At 45.0% G+C, this 14,821-nt stretch overlaps 2 protein-coding genes across 2 annotated transcripts; one reads left to right on the top strand and one right to left on the bottom strand. All coding sequences in view use genetic code 11, as the record gives it.

The window, feature by feature from the left end:
* Nucleotides 1-44: 44 nt before the first annotated feature.
* EGR_09604 (serine/threonine protein kinase) lies at nucleotides 45-3,828 on the bottom strand (the record flags this gene model as incomplete). The annotated part of the gene is made up of 8 exons (XM_024498853.1): nucleotides 45-379; nucleotides 824-883; nucleotides 918-1,170; nucleotides 1,552-1,635; nucleotides 1,924-2,014; nucleotides 2,456-2,547; nucleotides 2,709-2,902; nucleotides 3,630-3,828. 8 exons carry the CDS (start codon nucleotides 3,826-3,828, stop codon nucleotides 45-47), a joined length of 1,308 nt encoding a protein of 435 aa, XP_024346730.1.
* A 3,217-nt stretch (nucleotides 3,829-7,045) lies between these two features.
* EGR_09603 (hypothetical protein) lies at nucleotides 7,046-9,838 on the top strand (the record flags this gene model as incomplete). Its single annotated transcript, XM_024498852.1, has 4 exons — nucleotides 7,046-7,065; nucleotides 7,418-7,893; nucleotides 8,460-9,120; nucleotides 9,577-9,838. 4 exons carry the CDS (start codon nucleotides 7,046-7,048, stop codon nucleotides 9,836-9,838), a joined length of 1,419 nt encoding a protein of 472 aa, XP_024346729.1.
* Between the last annotated feature and the right edge of the window lie 4,983 nt (nucleotides 9,839-14,821).

Below are 14,821 nucleotides of genomic sequence, written 5' to 3'. Positions count from 1 at the left end.
GCCTCAACGACGAGGGTTTTTTTCAGTTAAAACAATCAGTGATTTCACATCAAAAGTTCACTTTTCACCAGGCATTCAATGCCACAAAAGCAAATTGATTGTTCAACAAAAAACTCACTTGCAAGTTGCCGAGAGCGTTTAATTGATGCCAAGTGGACATGACGCTCTGGGCAGGACCAAATGTAGACAATGACAAGGTGACCGAAATACAAGCCAATGCGTCTTGCATTCTCCTCCGCCACGGAGGAATTCGAAGCAAAACCCGCTTGGGTGGCGACCATCTTGATGTGAGTCGAGGTATGAAGACAGGCCTTTAATCGGAACAAACAGTCCTTCCAGGGCAAGGGGTAGCCTCCAAAGCGGTCGAACATTCGCGGACCTTCACATTTTTGGAAAGTGAATCAGCATTTGAGAAACTTTTTGCCACTACTGTAACAACAAGTACGATGAAAACGTGAGGCACAAACTCTAGCATGAAAAAGGGTTCTTCATACCACACTTCACGAGTGGAATTAGAAGGTCCAAATGAGGAGTTATTTCCAGCCCCAACCACTCAACTGAAGCGGGTCCTACAAGCAAAAAATGACCTCACTTTCCTGTAACCATTGCACCAAACCCACCATCTAACACGACACAGGAGGGTGAGATAATTACGTTGGCAGTCAAAGCATGTAGCAAGCAGCATGCAATTCGCTTGCCTTAACCACAGTTTAGTGGATTTAATCAAAATCCCTGATTACAGCTGGTAATATTCGTAGGGCCAGAAATGCAGAAAAGGGAAAAGGGGTAAACGAATGTTTGACGATGAAAGCGATGTGCGTACCCTTGCCGCTCTCAACATTTTCCTTGGAGAAGTTGGGTCGAAGACCAAACCTGTGCAGATCTTAAAGTAGGGTGTTAGACGAGGAAAGACATACTGCCAAGCAGCGCATCCCGCACAGCGCTCAAGTGCCCTTTTGAGGCAGCAAGGTAGAGGTAGTCATCATGGAAGCGCAAAATCCCAGCCTCCGGTCTTTCTCCACCCCATGGCCTTTTTCGTTCAGCGTCCCAAAAGCAAGAGCTTATTGGGCTTTTCCGATCGACGTAAGCCAGAAAGAGATTCGACAAGTCGGTAGATACGCAAGAACCTTGAGGAATGCCTCTGCTTTGCAAGAGGCGACACCCAGCAAACTAAAACATCGCCTAATTCAGACAGAAGGCCTTGCAATACCCCGCCAATTTCCGCCAGACATCTTCTCAAAATAAATGGGTAATTGCAATAGTCGTGAGGACGTGCTCCAAGACTGTTCAGTTGTTACGCAGATGAACTCAAACATTAGTGAGTTTGGATGATAAGACATAATGAGGTTGGACAGTAAGTCGGTTAGCTCAAGCAAGTAGCTACTTCGTACAAGTGAAGGATTGAGACAGACATCTAGAGCAAAAGTGCTGTGTGTGGATGGTTGACTGGTTCAATTACAACTTGCTAGCAGCTAACCCAAGGAATTTATCATGAAGTTTTCCGTAAAGTGGCAAGAGAAGACGTATCGTTAATACTGGTTAGAAATCTACCTTTATAACATAATTATTGAGGAAGAAGGATAGCTCCGAAACGACAAACTGATCGGAAAACGCCGTATTGGAGAAGAGCATTGCCTAAAAAGAAGGGAAAGCTAGCGAACGCATAATGTAAACAGCATTATATTCATCGGCTTCTCCAATACTCTGCAACTACACAAAACTGGTGATGTACTCACTGAAACAGTAGCAATGTAAACTTTTCAGCTACCGATCGCGGTTGCATAAAGTGTCAAAGCACACCTTCATAGGGGAGCTTCGAAAGGATTTGTCAAATATTACACAATATTGCGAACCAAAGGTGGAGCACAAGAAAAAGTTGAGCTGTTCACTGCAAGCGACGCTCAGTAGTAGAAATCGAACTACCTTCTTTACCGTCTTCTTGAAAACGTCCAACAAAAGGCCATGATCAATGCTATTGAAGCAGTCAGCAATGTCCATCCGTGCAAGATAAAACCTGTGAAACCAAATCAACATGGGCTTACATCTCTGTCAGCTTGGAAGCAATACGAGCCCAGAACCCCTAAAGTAATGCACGATGAGTGATGCGCCATCGTGCCGACTCCTCGGTAAACCTCTGATCAAAATGAGTGGGCGCCCACTCCTCCATGAGTGTAAACTGAACGTTACGCGGTACTGGCACATAGACCCTTTCGATGCTCCTTTGGAATTATCGCAATGATGCCTTCCAACGTGTCACTGTACGAGTCAAAATAGTGAGTCCATTTGCTCAAAATCACTTAACATCGGATTTAAGCGAGGTGGACTGTAAAGCATCAACAAATAAGAGCAAGGATACTCATTCAGACGGTGAGTGCTTTGCCTATGACGCTGCCCACTGGATTTACAGCTGGTCAAAGCAACTCAAAACTTCTAAAGCACTAACAAAACAGCCTACCTCTGTCCCATGGGAAAGAGGGCACGAAGATTGGAGAGTGCCACAAACGCTGAAGGTATATTTGGTAGCGATGGTCGAAAGACAAAAGAAACCTGCACAAAGGAAGACTCCAATATATTGCTTTCAAATGGGGTAGATAGACATTTAGCTTGGCAATGACAATGAATGCATATATTCCTAAATGTACTAAATGGCCGCGAATAAAACCATTTGGAGTACAGTGATAGACGCAGGCACAAATGGCTGTTTGAACCTGATCACGCAAGAAACGAAGGAAATCCACCAAACCACCGGCCTGCCTGAAACGTGCATTGAAACAGGTTGGAATGGAAATCAGTCTGAACTTTCCATTGGATTTGAGAATGAGGTGACCTTTGCACGTAGGAAGAGATCGATTTCTGAGCCACTCTAACGAAGGCTCCTTCAAGAGGCCCTCGTTCAAAAACTCTAAGTTCAAAACAACAGTTTCCTGGTCAATGAGCGTGTAGTTTAAAAAAAGGAACCAATTATAAGCAAGTGCAAAATAACCCACTTCTTAGTCATTATAACAGACGCAATGCTCAAATCAAATGGATTAGCTGAATGTTTCTCCTAATCTTTCAAAGCACCAAATCAAAAAACGGGGAATGCGACGACAGCAGATGTGCCGTCATGCCCCCACTACGTCATTTATAATCCATGCAAATATCACAAAGGCACAACCTTGTTTTTGTTCCGACATCAGAATCGTCCACTCTTCAATGGTAAAGTATTGCACAGCTCCATTCCGTTTATGACAGTAGATGCACCGGAAAACCGACTGAACTCAATTAATTTCCCAATTCGTTATACCTTCAATAGCCTTGGAACCAGGTAGACAAAAACCACGACCACCAGGATGTAGCAGTAGATTCGCCAATATCGTGATTCCTTTTGCGATGGTGGTATCTGACAATGACAATCACGTTTAATTGCCATTACCTTTAGGCTGCGGCACAGCGATCCAACAGACATGTACCCATCCACAGGCATGCTCACAAAGTGTCGTAAATGTGTCCAAACACATACAGTTAAGGCAAGGGCACAAGCACACCTGACAGAGGAATTACGAATAAGAAAAGGATATATAGACTAAAGCGGCTCAAATTCTCCTTTCGCATGAAGCAACACAGAGGGAGGTGGCGTCTGAGACTACGGTAGAGAAGTCCATGCACAGTGCCATGCTCCACTGGGCCCCGATAGTAACGAGAGTAGCGAACTCGATTAACCAAATGACACCAATTGTGGGATGCGTCAAAGAGCTGGTGAATCAACCCACCAACTACCGGTTCCTCCAGCATCTCCGGCAACAGCACTCTCGTTGGCCTCAGAAGTCTCCGCAATGTCTCCTTCATAGACCCACCTGACTGACTATCCTGGTGGTTACACAAACCCCGGCCATTACTTCTGGTGCGAAGAGTCCCAGGTATAATTTGCAACATAAATAACAGCTACAAGAGAACCAAAAGCAGTGTCACCCCCACGATAAGATGCCACATTCACTTATACTAGAAATCGTCCTATATTCATTCCCGACAATTCAAAATAGGTCACGACCTTTTAGCTCAAAACTGGGCGAGTTATACAATTTGTACGCGGCCATACATTCAAACACACCACAAATTTTCAAATAGCACGAAGGCGATACAAGTAAAGTGGAGCAAATGAAAAGAAAAATGCACCCAAAATGAGGTCACTTTTAACCGGGATGGCCGGAAAATCCAATTGGTGCCTAATATGTAAGCGACAATGGTTGGAAACGTCTGTATATTGTTCAACAGACAGGGCTGCTGTGTTAGTAAGAAAATAACGGGCTGATTGAAAAGCCCTAATTAATCAAAAAACTGTGCATATGAATGAAAATGCTACAACTTTACCGAAAATCACGTTAGGCTGTGGTGCTCCAATTCTACCCTGACTATGTACTGCAGCAAGGCAGTACAAAATACAGGTCATTAACGTGCGATAAACCGGGACACTGTATGTCTGATTGGGTGGCCACGCCATCGAGTGTGTTTACAACTTTGTGAGACAGAGGGAAGTTGTGGCTATAAAGAGCGTTAAATCATTATAAGCATAACTGGAATTCCTTAAAAATAAGCTGGCGCGTGAACTGCTCCGACTAATCTACGCAACCGCAAGAAGTAAAACCACTGTGGAATAGAGGTTTTCCAACAGTATGCTGTGGAAATGCGAGACCATAAGCGAGGGCTTAATGCCACATTACCTAACAGGAAAAGGCCCTACCCAGATCAAAGAACTCAATTTGCAAATCAAACAAATATTCCTTTACAACTCATTTCCTCCTTGCATCGCCGTCGTCAGCACTTGTCATGTTTTCCCTTCTGTGCTGACCATCGCAATGCAGTTGGAATTGTAAAAACACAAATTTTTGGCTGTTGCAGCCAGGAGCAGTAGTTAGCGATTTATCGCAAGGAAAGGGTGAGGTTGGAACTCGACGTTAGCAATGTGTCAGATCGATTCCACTGAATCCACTGTTTCACTGTCCTTCTGCTTACTGTGCAGACCTGGAGGGAACATTCTTTGAGTCAGATGCGATTCGTAGAGCATTCACTGGAGGGCCGAGCTGCTCAACGCGACAAAGGGTGTAGTGTAAAGCTGCCTCCCATAACCAATGCCCTGCATTCACGCCTATTTACCACTTCGTCCCCATTTCAATGCTGCTCAGTCCAAGTCACCTGTGGCTGCTCGGCAGGCTGATAATACGGCATCAATTCGCCTGATGAGTACATCCGCACGTGGCTCTCGAGGCAATTGCATGAAGGGCGCTTCAAATCATGAATGTGGCTTCCAGCACCTCACGTTGTTATTATTATGCGCAAGCTCAGCCACACACAGTAGACGTCCTCCATCTGTGAGGACTTCTGTGTATTGCCCCAGTTCAGCAACTGCAGTGATACCCAAAGCTGTACTAAGTCAGGCCAGTGTGAAAGAGGACAAGTGTCACTAATGGGCGAAGCCAGAAGGCTATAAACAAGACAGAATATCAGGTCACGAATCAGAAGCCCTAAGAGCGAAGATGCAACAACAAACAAAGACCATTTCATCAAACGAATTTGTTAACTGCAATTCCACAGTCTGATGTGTTAGCCTCAAACACGCCTAAAACGGGGTTTCCCAAGTCTACAATATCATGAAATAAATAAAATAAAATGTAAGCATCCAATTTGATAGCTACACACGTGAGATGGCTTCAGTGAGCCGCCATACGAATGAGGGTATTTGAAAACATTATTTTTAGCAACATGGTAGAATGCTCACGTGTTCCACTAACTTCCTTTAGACCAGACGCTGCCTACTTGCCTAGTGAAAGCGCAAAGTGGCCTGTTTTACTACGATCTGTGAAATATCTAGCACACACAATTTCGTTGATCAGGATGGTAATAAGAGAAGACCGCACCCACCACGTCAGGACATGGGCAACACCAAATAGGCAGACAGAGCTTCACAGCTCTCTGGGTCTGGCAAGCAATTACAGGTGTTGCCTTCAAGGCCTTGCTACGATTGTAAATTCACTGCATTAGTTAACGAAAAAGCAAACAAACATATTCAAAGGGAAGAAAGTCTGCAATGAAGAGCTTAAGCAACTGGGGCAAACACTCTGCTCTGCAACAATTGTAGCACTTACCGATTTTGAGCCAAACCACTGTCCAGCCGTCCATCGCCGATACTGATGCTATTGGTGGAGCTTGTGGGTGGCGCACTCTCACAGACAAATTATTCGATTTACGATAAACACTTCCTTCTATGTTCAATAGCTACCCTCCATGATAAAGTTAGGCCTTATGGAGACACTACCGACTGGAAATAAGTTTAGGTGTGCGTATTATCTGAAGAATGAAAGACACAAGCCGTTACTCTGTAAGAAACCCTATTTAAGGCGTCCACTGGAGTCGGAGCTCAATCCAATAAGAAAACACCTAATACATAGTCGTTTTCCACATTTAACTTGAACATAAGCCTCTCAGCAAGACAAACATTGAAGTTTTGTCGATACTGTTTCTCCGTACAGACGTGTAGATCTTAATATATGCCCTATTTTAGCAACGCAAATGGGTCCTATCAGATGTAGCACTTTAAAGTAGTGGTCAATGTCGAAAGAAATGCACTGCCACTTTTAATATCCGCCATCCGTATACTTGCATTTAAAATGAACCGCTTTCATCTCAAGGTACGTGTTAACGATTGCGCTTTAATACCACTCAATAATCTTCCAAATGTCGTATCCAATCAGTCAGTTGCCTAGTATCAGTTAAGATTCAAACTCTTTATATTTTGAGAGACATCGTTAGCCTTCCAGCATTATTTAATTTTTGCACTGGACAAAATCCCTACAGAAAAATCTCTAACCTAAGCTGACAAAATGCTTGCACCTAGACAAGTTTCATTAAAAGGCAATTACCAAAGAGTAGCACGGGATAGTTAGGACTTGTGTAATGAATTGTTCAAACAGCTTTGTTGTTTTAGGTCAAATGTCTGTGACTTAGAAAGTTTTGCATAACTTAATATAGTTTGAATTTTTGAATAGGTATCCGCCTTGCATGAATGTAAATGGTTGTACGCTACAGTCTGTGTGCTTAAACCGGCAAGTGTTCGATATGGTTCACTCCCTAATGGAGTATTTTCATGTGTACTTGTACGGATTGTTTTCGTCCAACGTTTTCAATTTAAGATCAACTCGCCTAAATTCCAGTGTTCGGCATTCAAGTGTTGTATTTAGGCATTCTTTCGTTTATGTGTTAGTCTTTTGTTATGTTATTTCTTCTCCTGCCATTGTTTTTATGTTCAGCTGATCGAGTTCATCCGATTTTAGTTTGTGCAGTTTTGCAATTTTCGTTTCCTTAGTTGCAGGTTGCTAGGGCATTTCATGGACTTGGTACCTTGTCGTGTTATTATTTAGTATTGTACGCATATTTTATATAGCATGCAATCGTTGCCTACTGGACGCAGAAGACGTATCGATGTCAACGGAGTTTCCCTCATTGATCTCAAGGCGGAAATCGCCCGTCGTCAAAGCGAGGTAAAAACGAGGGCCACCACCATCCCAAACGTCACAGGCGCGGTACTAAAGCGGGCTGGTGATGGGAGCGGTGTAAATGTCCTCCTTAGGCGGCCTCCCTCACCTTTCCAGAAATTAAAGGCGAAAGAAGAGGTGTTTGGAGCGAAGGAGGCTACCGAGGAGGATACTGACTGGGAGCGAGCTCGACGCAACCTGGAGGCGAAGGCTCGTCTCTACGAAGCTCTGAAACAAGCTGCTATTACGCATAGTAAGGAGGGGGATGATGACGATGACAGAGCTCCTCTTGTTGATTTTGGACGGAAGGCTGTGGAGGAGAAACAATGCATCACCGACTCCAGTGATGAGGATGCGGATGAGGATCGTAGTGGTCCCTGTCAAGGTTTGTGGCGCTTGAGTTCATGCGCGCCTATCAATGCTGTAAATTGTGTGCGAACTGCCTCAGTGATTACCAATCACTTTGTACGAAGTCTACTTGTTCGTGTTTTGATATACGGAGTACTTCTTAAATATGCATTTATTTCTAACAAACTTTGCATAATTTATTGGAAAGCACACCTTAGATTCAGCGAACTCTCTTTATCGTTAGTTGGACGAGTTTTCTGCTCCTTCGAATGGTTTCCTTCGATTCCCCTTTATCTCACTTCATCAGTTCGCAATTTGTTGGGTATCACTTAGATTAAATGCTCCTGAAGTTTTATTAGTGCTACTGATCCCATAGCACTACGGACTTAGTAATTTCGATGTCAATATTCTGAAGCAGCTTTCATCGCTTCAATCAAGCAGTATTCAACAGATGTGTAAACCTCTTGACAGCCTTCACATTCTTTTAGAACTACTTATATTTTAAAAGTAAAAGTAGAATTCATCAAAATAATACAGTTGGATGTTAGTTTATAATGAATGGTGTTTACAGTTACAACGAGAATTTCTCCATTTTCCCTCCAGCAAGACCATTTTCTCGCGTCACAGCTGAGCCAGTAAGTATTCCAGAAGGCCCAGTGACCTACGCGCATTTACGACAGGGAGAAGTTCGTGATCATGGCACGGGCTTCTATGCCTTCTCGGCCGACGCGGAGCAGCGCTTAGCGGAGCAGGCAGCGTTGCGTGAGCTGCGTCGTCGGACCGAGCGAGCACGAGAGCGAGTAGAAGAGGAGCGTGCAAAGCGCACTGTTGCAATGGGTCGGCGGTTGGCGCAGCTGCGTGCTCGCAAAGGGCTTCCAGACGTAGCCACGGCCGCCGCCAACTTGCTCGAGAAGAACGTCGCCCCGTCGCAGCCATCACCAACCCCTCCTTCACCGCCTCCACCTGTCTCTGAGGGTGCTATCGGTGAACAACTGTGCTCCGACGATCTCGACATTGCTTCTATGCTACGTCGTCTGCGTGACGAGGCGGAGGTGAAACAGGCGGCAGCTGCTGCGGCAATCGCCTCTACCACAGCGACAGGTTCACCACTAAAAGATACAACTCTTCCCTCCAATGCGCCGACTCCGTTGTCGAGAAAACGCCCCACAAGAGAGTGGGATCGTGGGAAGTCTTTCATTTCCCCACCGCCTAAAAGTCGCTTTACTACCTATACGCAAAAACTGACTGACGAAAGGAATCCGGAGTTTGCACCACCTGATTTTTACAGCTAATCATTTGCGTCCCTTGTGCATGGAAATGCTAGTGTATACAGTCTTGTCCAAGTATTTGACTTTCGCACACTGTAATTCCCAATGTTTTGGACGGTGCATGTCTGTGCAGTGAGCAGGTCGGTTGCAGTCACTTTTGCAACGACTTGTTTGCATTCATTTAGTTGTTTCGCGGAAGATAAAATTAGCGAGCATTTCGCTGGGCCAGATTGTGTTTTTCGTGTCACTTAAGGCTGGAATTATCATGTTCAAGCAAATTGTGCAAATGTGATTTGGTGTATGGGAGTTGGAAACACTCGAATGTTCAGCTAGATGTAAGATCTCTGGAGTGACACTGATTACTTCTGGGAATTCGCGACCTCGTGTGACCGTGACTTTTGCTGAGCGTGGAAGCGATTTCAATGTGAAACACCACCCCAATTGCGTTTCAGCGACTCACGTTGCTGTCGAACTTGGAAGATCATCATCAATGAGTGCACCACGTTTACCAACAATCTGATCTTACAGTGCCAAGCGCATCGACACCAAGTTAACTTCGTGCCTTCGTTTGGGAGTCCGCATTCGAGATATAATTGCTATCCAGTGCAGGACATCCTTGGCGGTGATGTCGCGTTGGGCTTCCCTACTCATGATCCATGTGTTTTCGATTCTGCAGTTGGATACCTCACGGAAGCACTAGGCGTGAGTCTGTAGATCGGCCCTCAAAACCTGTCATTAACAGTTATCCTTTTCTGTATTCAAGCACATGACTTATGCAGACGCATGGTCTGAGGTGAACAGTGCGTTAATGAGCCTAACAGGTAGTGTAGAACCTCCGTGTGCAGCCACTTGTGAGTCATGTCCCACCTTCCAATGGGGGATTGGTTTACCATGTTGGGAAGAAAAGCAGCTTTGTGAAAGTGCCACTTAACGTTTTGGAACACCCGTGTGTGGTGTAATGCGGTTTGATTAACTCAGAAGTCGGGGCGTGGACCTCACATCATTCGACAGTGATGGTGTGGCTGGGGGGATGCTCTGTTGAAACTTTGCTCGTCTAATCAAACGGGGGAATGGAGGAAGGTGAGCGCTTTATAGCCACCTTATTGACCTTTACGCCCATCATCTTCAATCAGAAGTGGGCATGTACCTTGGTGGCCGGATTTAATTACCGAATACGCCATCATCATCACACCGTACACAAAAAATCTGGCCAATACAGGCCAAAGGTGAGAAAGTTTTCCCGCACTCCCACATTGCACATCACGCACGTCCCTCCACCCTCCTCCCTCCCACGTTCAGATTCGCATGTCCGTTGCCTTCATAAAAGCGGGTCTAATGAGGTCATATGATGTGTTGCTGGGTCCTCAAAGCCAACTTTGTAGTCACAAATGTTGGTGTACGAATGCTGATGCAATGATCCTACCACTAAGTCGGACAGAATATTCCACCTTTTCTCGGTACCAATGCCCTCATTCGTTGTCAAATTTTTTGAGTTCATCTTCTGTTCCGTATCTTCTGTTTATCTAAACAGTGGCTTCAAGTGATTGCAATAGCATTCAAATGACCATACTTGCAATGTAGTTGCCTATTCCATGCGAATCAGTTCCAAGGTCCACCTGAAATATCACGAATGCCGTAACACGACGCGCACTCATTTGGTCTGATTAAACCAGTGCGGTCATTAACATCCAATCTCGCAATCATGAAGATGGCAACGCATTGTAAGCATTCCACCACAAATGTAGTTTCGGTGCATAGCCATCCCATGGCTTCGCTGTCTTTAATTTGTTTCAAGCACAAAAATGTAGAGGTGTTATTTGGTGGAAGAGCGTATTCGATACACAGAAAGACGTTGTCATAAAATCGCAAATTGCCTTTCCTGCCTGGCAGTATGCACAACATGTGGCACCAGTGATGCTTGAGTTTATAGGGTAAAAAACTTCGGTAGTCCTTTGACGAATTACTGAGGAACCACCATGTTGGAGGATGGTTAAGGTGTAATCATTGGTAGTTGGCTGGTTTTTAAAAAGGTAGCTCTCTTTCAGTGGGCAGTTAGGGCAAGAAAGACAACCAGCCGTAACACCTGGAGTCACCCCTCAAGACGTAATAAGGCACAGCAGCATGGCAGAAGTGTTTATCATTGTTTGCGCACACAGGAGCTGGATGCCTGAAGACATGGAACAAAAGCCATGGCGCCCACATGCTGACTAAAGCCACAGAGATTGAAGAGCCTCTTTGGCTAAATATTGCATTCAGACAAGTGTTGTTGGAGCACAATTTGCTTCAGTGAAACGGACTGCAACAGTGAAGCGAATCAAATGCAGAGGTGATTCGCTCCTGACATGTACAGCTTTGTTTTCGGAAAAAGTCATTCCCCAGTGTGAGCTTAGACTGTGCACCCCTCCGAAAACACCTCATGGGTCGTCAACTCACCCCAATTGAAGCATCGCCAAAGCCAGCACAGTTTGATGGTCGCTATACAACAGTGGATTTTAAAAGAGTGGAAAATGGCTTTCTTGGTTGGGGTTGGTTTCTATTTTTTGGCGGAGGCAGCCAATACGTTCGGCTGACAAATCACTTTCCGGTCCCAATTATGTGGGATGTCGCAGCAAAACTGACACACTCAGGGCAAATGTACCTGTACTTGAACAGACATATTAAACGTTGTTGCCTCTGTTAAGGTTCATTGGGACTAAAAATTGACAACACCGTCTCCTTCCCCCAGTTGCCGGCTCTTACGCAGTTCCACAACAGGTTGGCCTGACAGGTGTCTTTGTCTCGCAAGTTTTCCAAGAAGTTCGCACGGAATGCAGAGCAGAAGGACAAATCGAAGGTGAGGGAAATACAACATTACATGTGGTGATCATTTGGAAATAACTCCAAATTCAACTTTGCTGAGAGCATGTAGAAAGAAGCAAGTGCTGGTTCAGGTGAAGGTCAATGGCGGGAATGCGATACCACAGTTGCACAATTCTCACACCATATCTAGGAGGATCTGATTTTTTCGGATACTTTCTTGTGTATCTTCAGTTCAAACCTTCATTGGTACCTCCTGAATTCGTAATCACCACATCCATGTGTACACTTTAACAGCATTGCTGCAGCTAATGGAAGGGAAGGGCTATCCCTTCTAGCTAAGAGTACCGAAAGTAAATGGTCACTGACGAGGAAATACATGGTGTCAATTACAGGCGGTGTACTGCAGGCATATTCAAATCTCCTAACTTTTCAATGCCTAACTGGCAATTCCCTCGCGCGATCCTTCAAGCTCACGCGCTGCTGGATTTGTGGACTCGCATAAAAACTATTAAGTAGTTACTAACATTTGAATCATTGCTAAATATTACATAACGAGATTATTGATGCTGACCGAATTACTAAAGTCGAGCAAGTTTTGCTGGTGGATTGCACAAGTGGAAATGATGTGCACCTTCCTCGGAGAAACGTTGCATTCTTTCAATTGAGTCAGGAATGCTACATTCTCATGTGCTCATTTCTGGCAATCTCGGTGACAGGCTCTCCTCCAATAACTCGGAATCTCCTGACACTCGAGGTGGTCTTGTGTGAAAGAAATGCATTTTGCGCATGCAATTTCCCTTCAGACATGCTGCTACTGCACTCTTCTTCATTGTATGTGATCGCGGGCTGTCTGGCTGCCAATTTGCCTACTTCCACTCTTCTATCCACTTCTCTCCCTGTCGCAAGCGAAGCGATCACTCAAGTCTTTGGACTACTTCTGGCTCCATTCGGTAGTACCATGGAGCCACTCATCCTCCAACATTGGTTTTGATTAACTCATGTCGATGGATTGGAATAACAGCGAACAAATTGGAGTGCTAGTGACTCCTTGCTGCCAGAACTGAATACACCAAATCTCCCTTCCCTTTCCTCAGAGTGGTTGCAATGGTGAATCAAGTGGAAGTAGGTATCACGTGCTCAGCTCAGTTATGCTGGCACCTTCAGTGCTATTACTCTGACTGCTAAAGCTCGAGAGGGTTACGTACAATTTATCGTGCCTCTTGAGTTCAAGTCCTTGGGGGTAAGACAACTCGCCCCACCTCTTGGCTCATCGAATGTGTGGGAAAACGCAGAATGAAAGCAACGTGGCCTCCGCTTTGATTATGAAATGCAGTCAATCCATACACGCAATATTCGTCTCAAGCATCGGATATGCTTTTTCGCTTTCGAGAAGAAAAAGCGTGCAAATCAACTTCTTTGCATATGCAATTACTGGATGAATTGCTAAATGACATTGCTGGACGATCTTCACAAAGGAGTTAATTTCCGCTTTTCTAACGTTACTTTGCCCGTTCTGTTTAGTGTGTTTCTGCAATCCATACTTTGATGAAGCGCGTTACCAACTGTAGGGTGAGAGTGAGCAGTTTACGCAGATTTGATGCGGTTTACAAGGCGACAGCTTTCGACCAAACTTACAAGGGCATAAATTTAAAGGAAGAGCATGCTAGAGTCGATTCCACGTTCGACTACTGCATTTTTGAGCAGATCCCCCTCCCCCCCCCCATTTTACGCTAAGCAAATGTGGAATTCCCTCCTGCAATAGTTCCATTTCTATCCTCTTGTAGACACCAATGGTACAGGCTTTTAGCATTAAATGCTGCTCGGGTTCACAGGAAACACAAGATACACGTATGGGCGAATATGCATAGTTAATGGCTTTAGTACTGTTAACTGAGAATAAAAGATGCCTATTCTGAAACTCTGTTGAATGAATGAATGAATGAATGAATGAATGAATGAATGAATGAACGGGATGCATGGCTCTGACATGCAGGATGATCGCACGTCGCAAATTGAAACAGTGCCCTCCAACTTGGTTAAAGTAAACCGCTGGCCAAATGAATGAACTCACTGCTGCTGATTCAAGCACATTCCATTACACCATAAGTTAAGTAGGCGGGTGGGTACGAGAGACATTTTTTAACGCCAAACCACTTGGGCGGACATCAAGATAAGTATCTCATCCCATCCCGAGAGAAGCCGTAGCACTTACGCCAGCCTCTTTGTGTGGACAGAGTACTCTCTACTCCACCCTCGGCCTCCTTCCCTCCTTCCCTCCTTCCCTCCTTCCCTCCTCCCTTTCTTCCTCCCTGCTCTATACTCCTATCTTGCCACAATATCTGTTGCGTCGACACGTGGCATTAGGATTTGGGAATCTGCTCTCATACAGCTTTGCTTTCCCCATCTCATTACCGCCTTGCCTCCTCCCTCTCGACTACAGCATTATGCGCGAGATGGATTGGGATGGGATGACCATTAACTCCGCGGAACAAATGCGCCAATGGCCTGTGATATGCTACTGGCCACTCCAAGGCTTCTATTCAATGGCCTCACCTGAAGAGTCTCCTACATGTTTGATCGACTTCCCTCAAACGGTGTGATTTGCGGCCACCATCCGGGCATTAATGCTGGAGCATAGCCTCTACGAGGCATCCTGGCTCCCCGTCACACAACAACCGTCTTGTCCAGCATTGTGCGTCTCACTTTCCTCTCCATTCAAGTGCAGGCGATACCAATGGATTTCCTTAAAATAATGTGATAAACAGACCTACAAATGTTTACGTTTATTTGTTTATTTTCAGTTATCTGTACAAATTCACAAAGCCACTTTCCTCTGTGAACCTAATACTCTGCTTGCATACAAGTATATACACATACATACACACAGAGGAAATTGTG

Source organism: Echinococcus granulosus (genome assembly GCF_000524195.1).
Source record: "Echinococcus granulosus chromosome Unknown EG_S00156, whole genome shotgun sequence".
NCBI classification, from domain to species: Eukaryota; Metazoa; Platyhelminthes; class Cestoda; order Cyclophyllidea; family Taeniidae; genus Echinococcus; species Echinococcus granulosus.
Note: the sequence above shows the minus strand (reverse complement) of the source record. Positions and strands in the feature narration are given on the sequence as shown.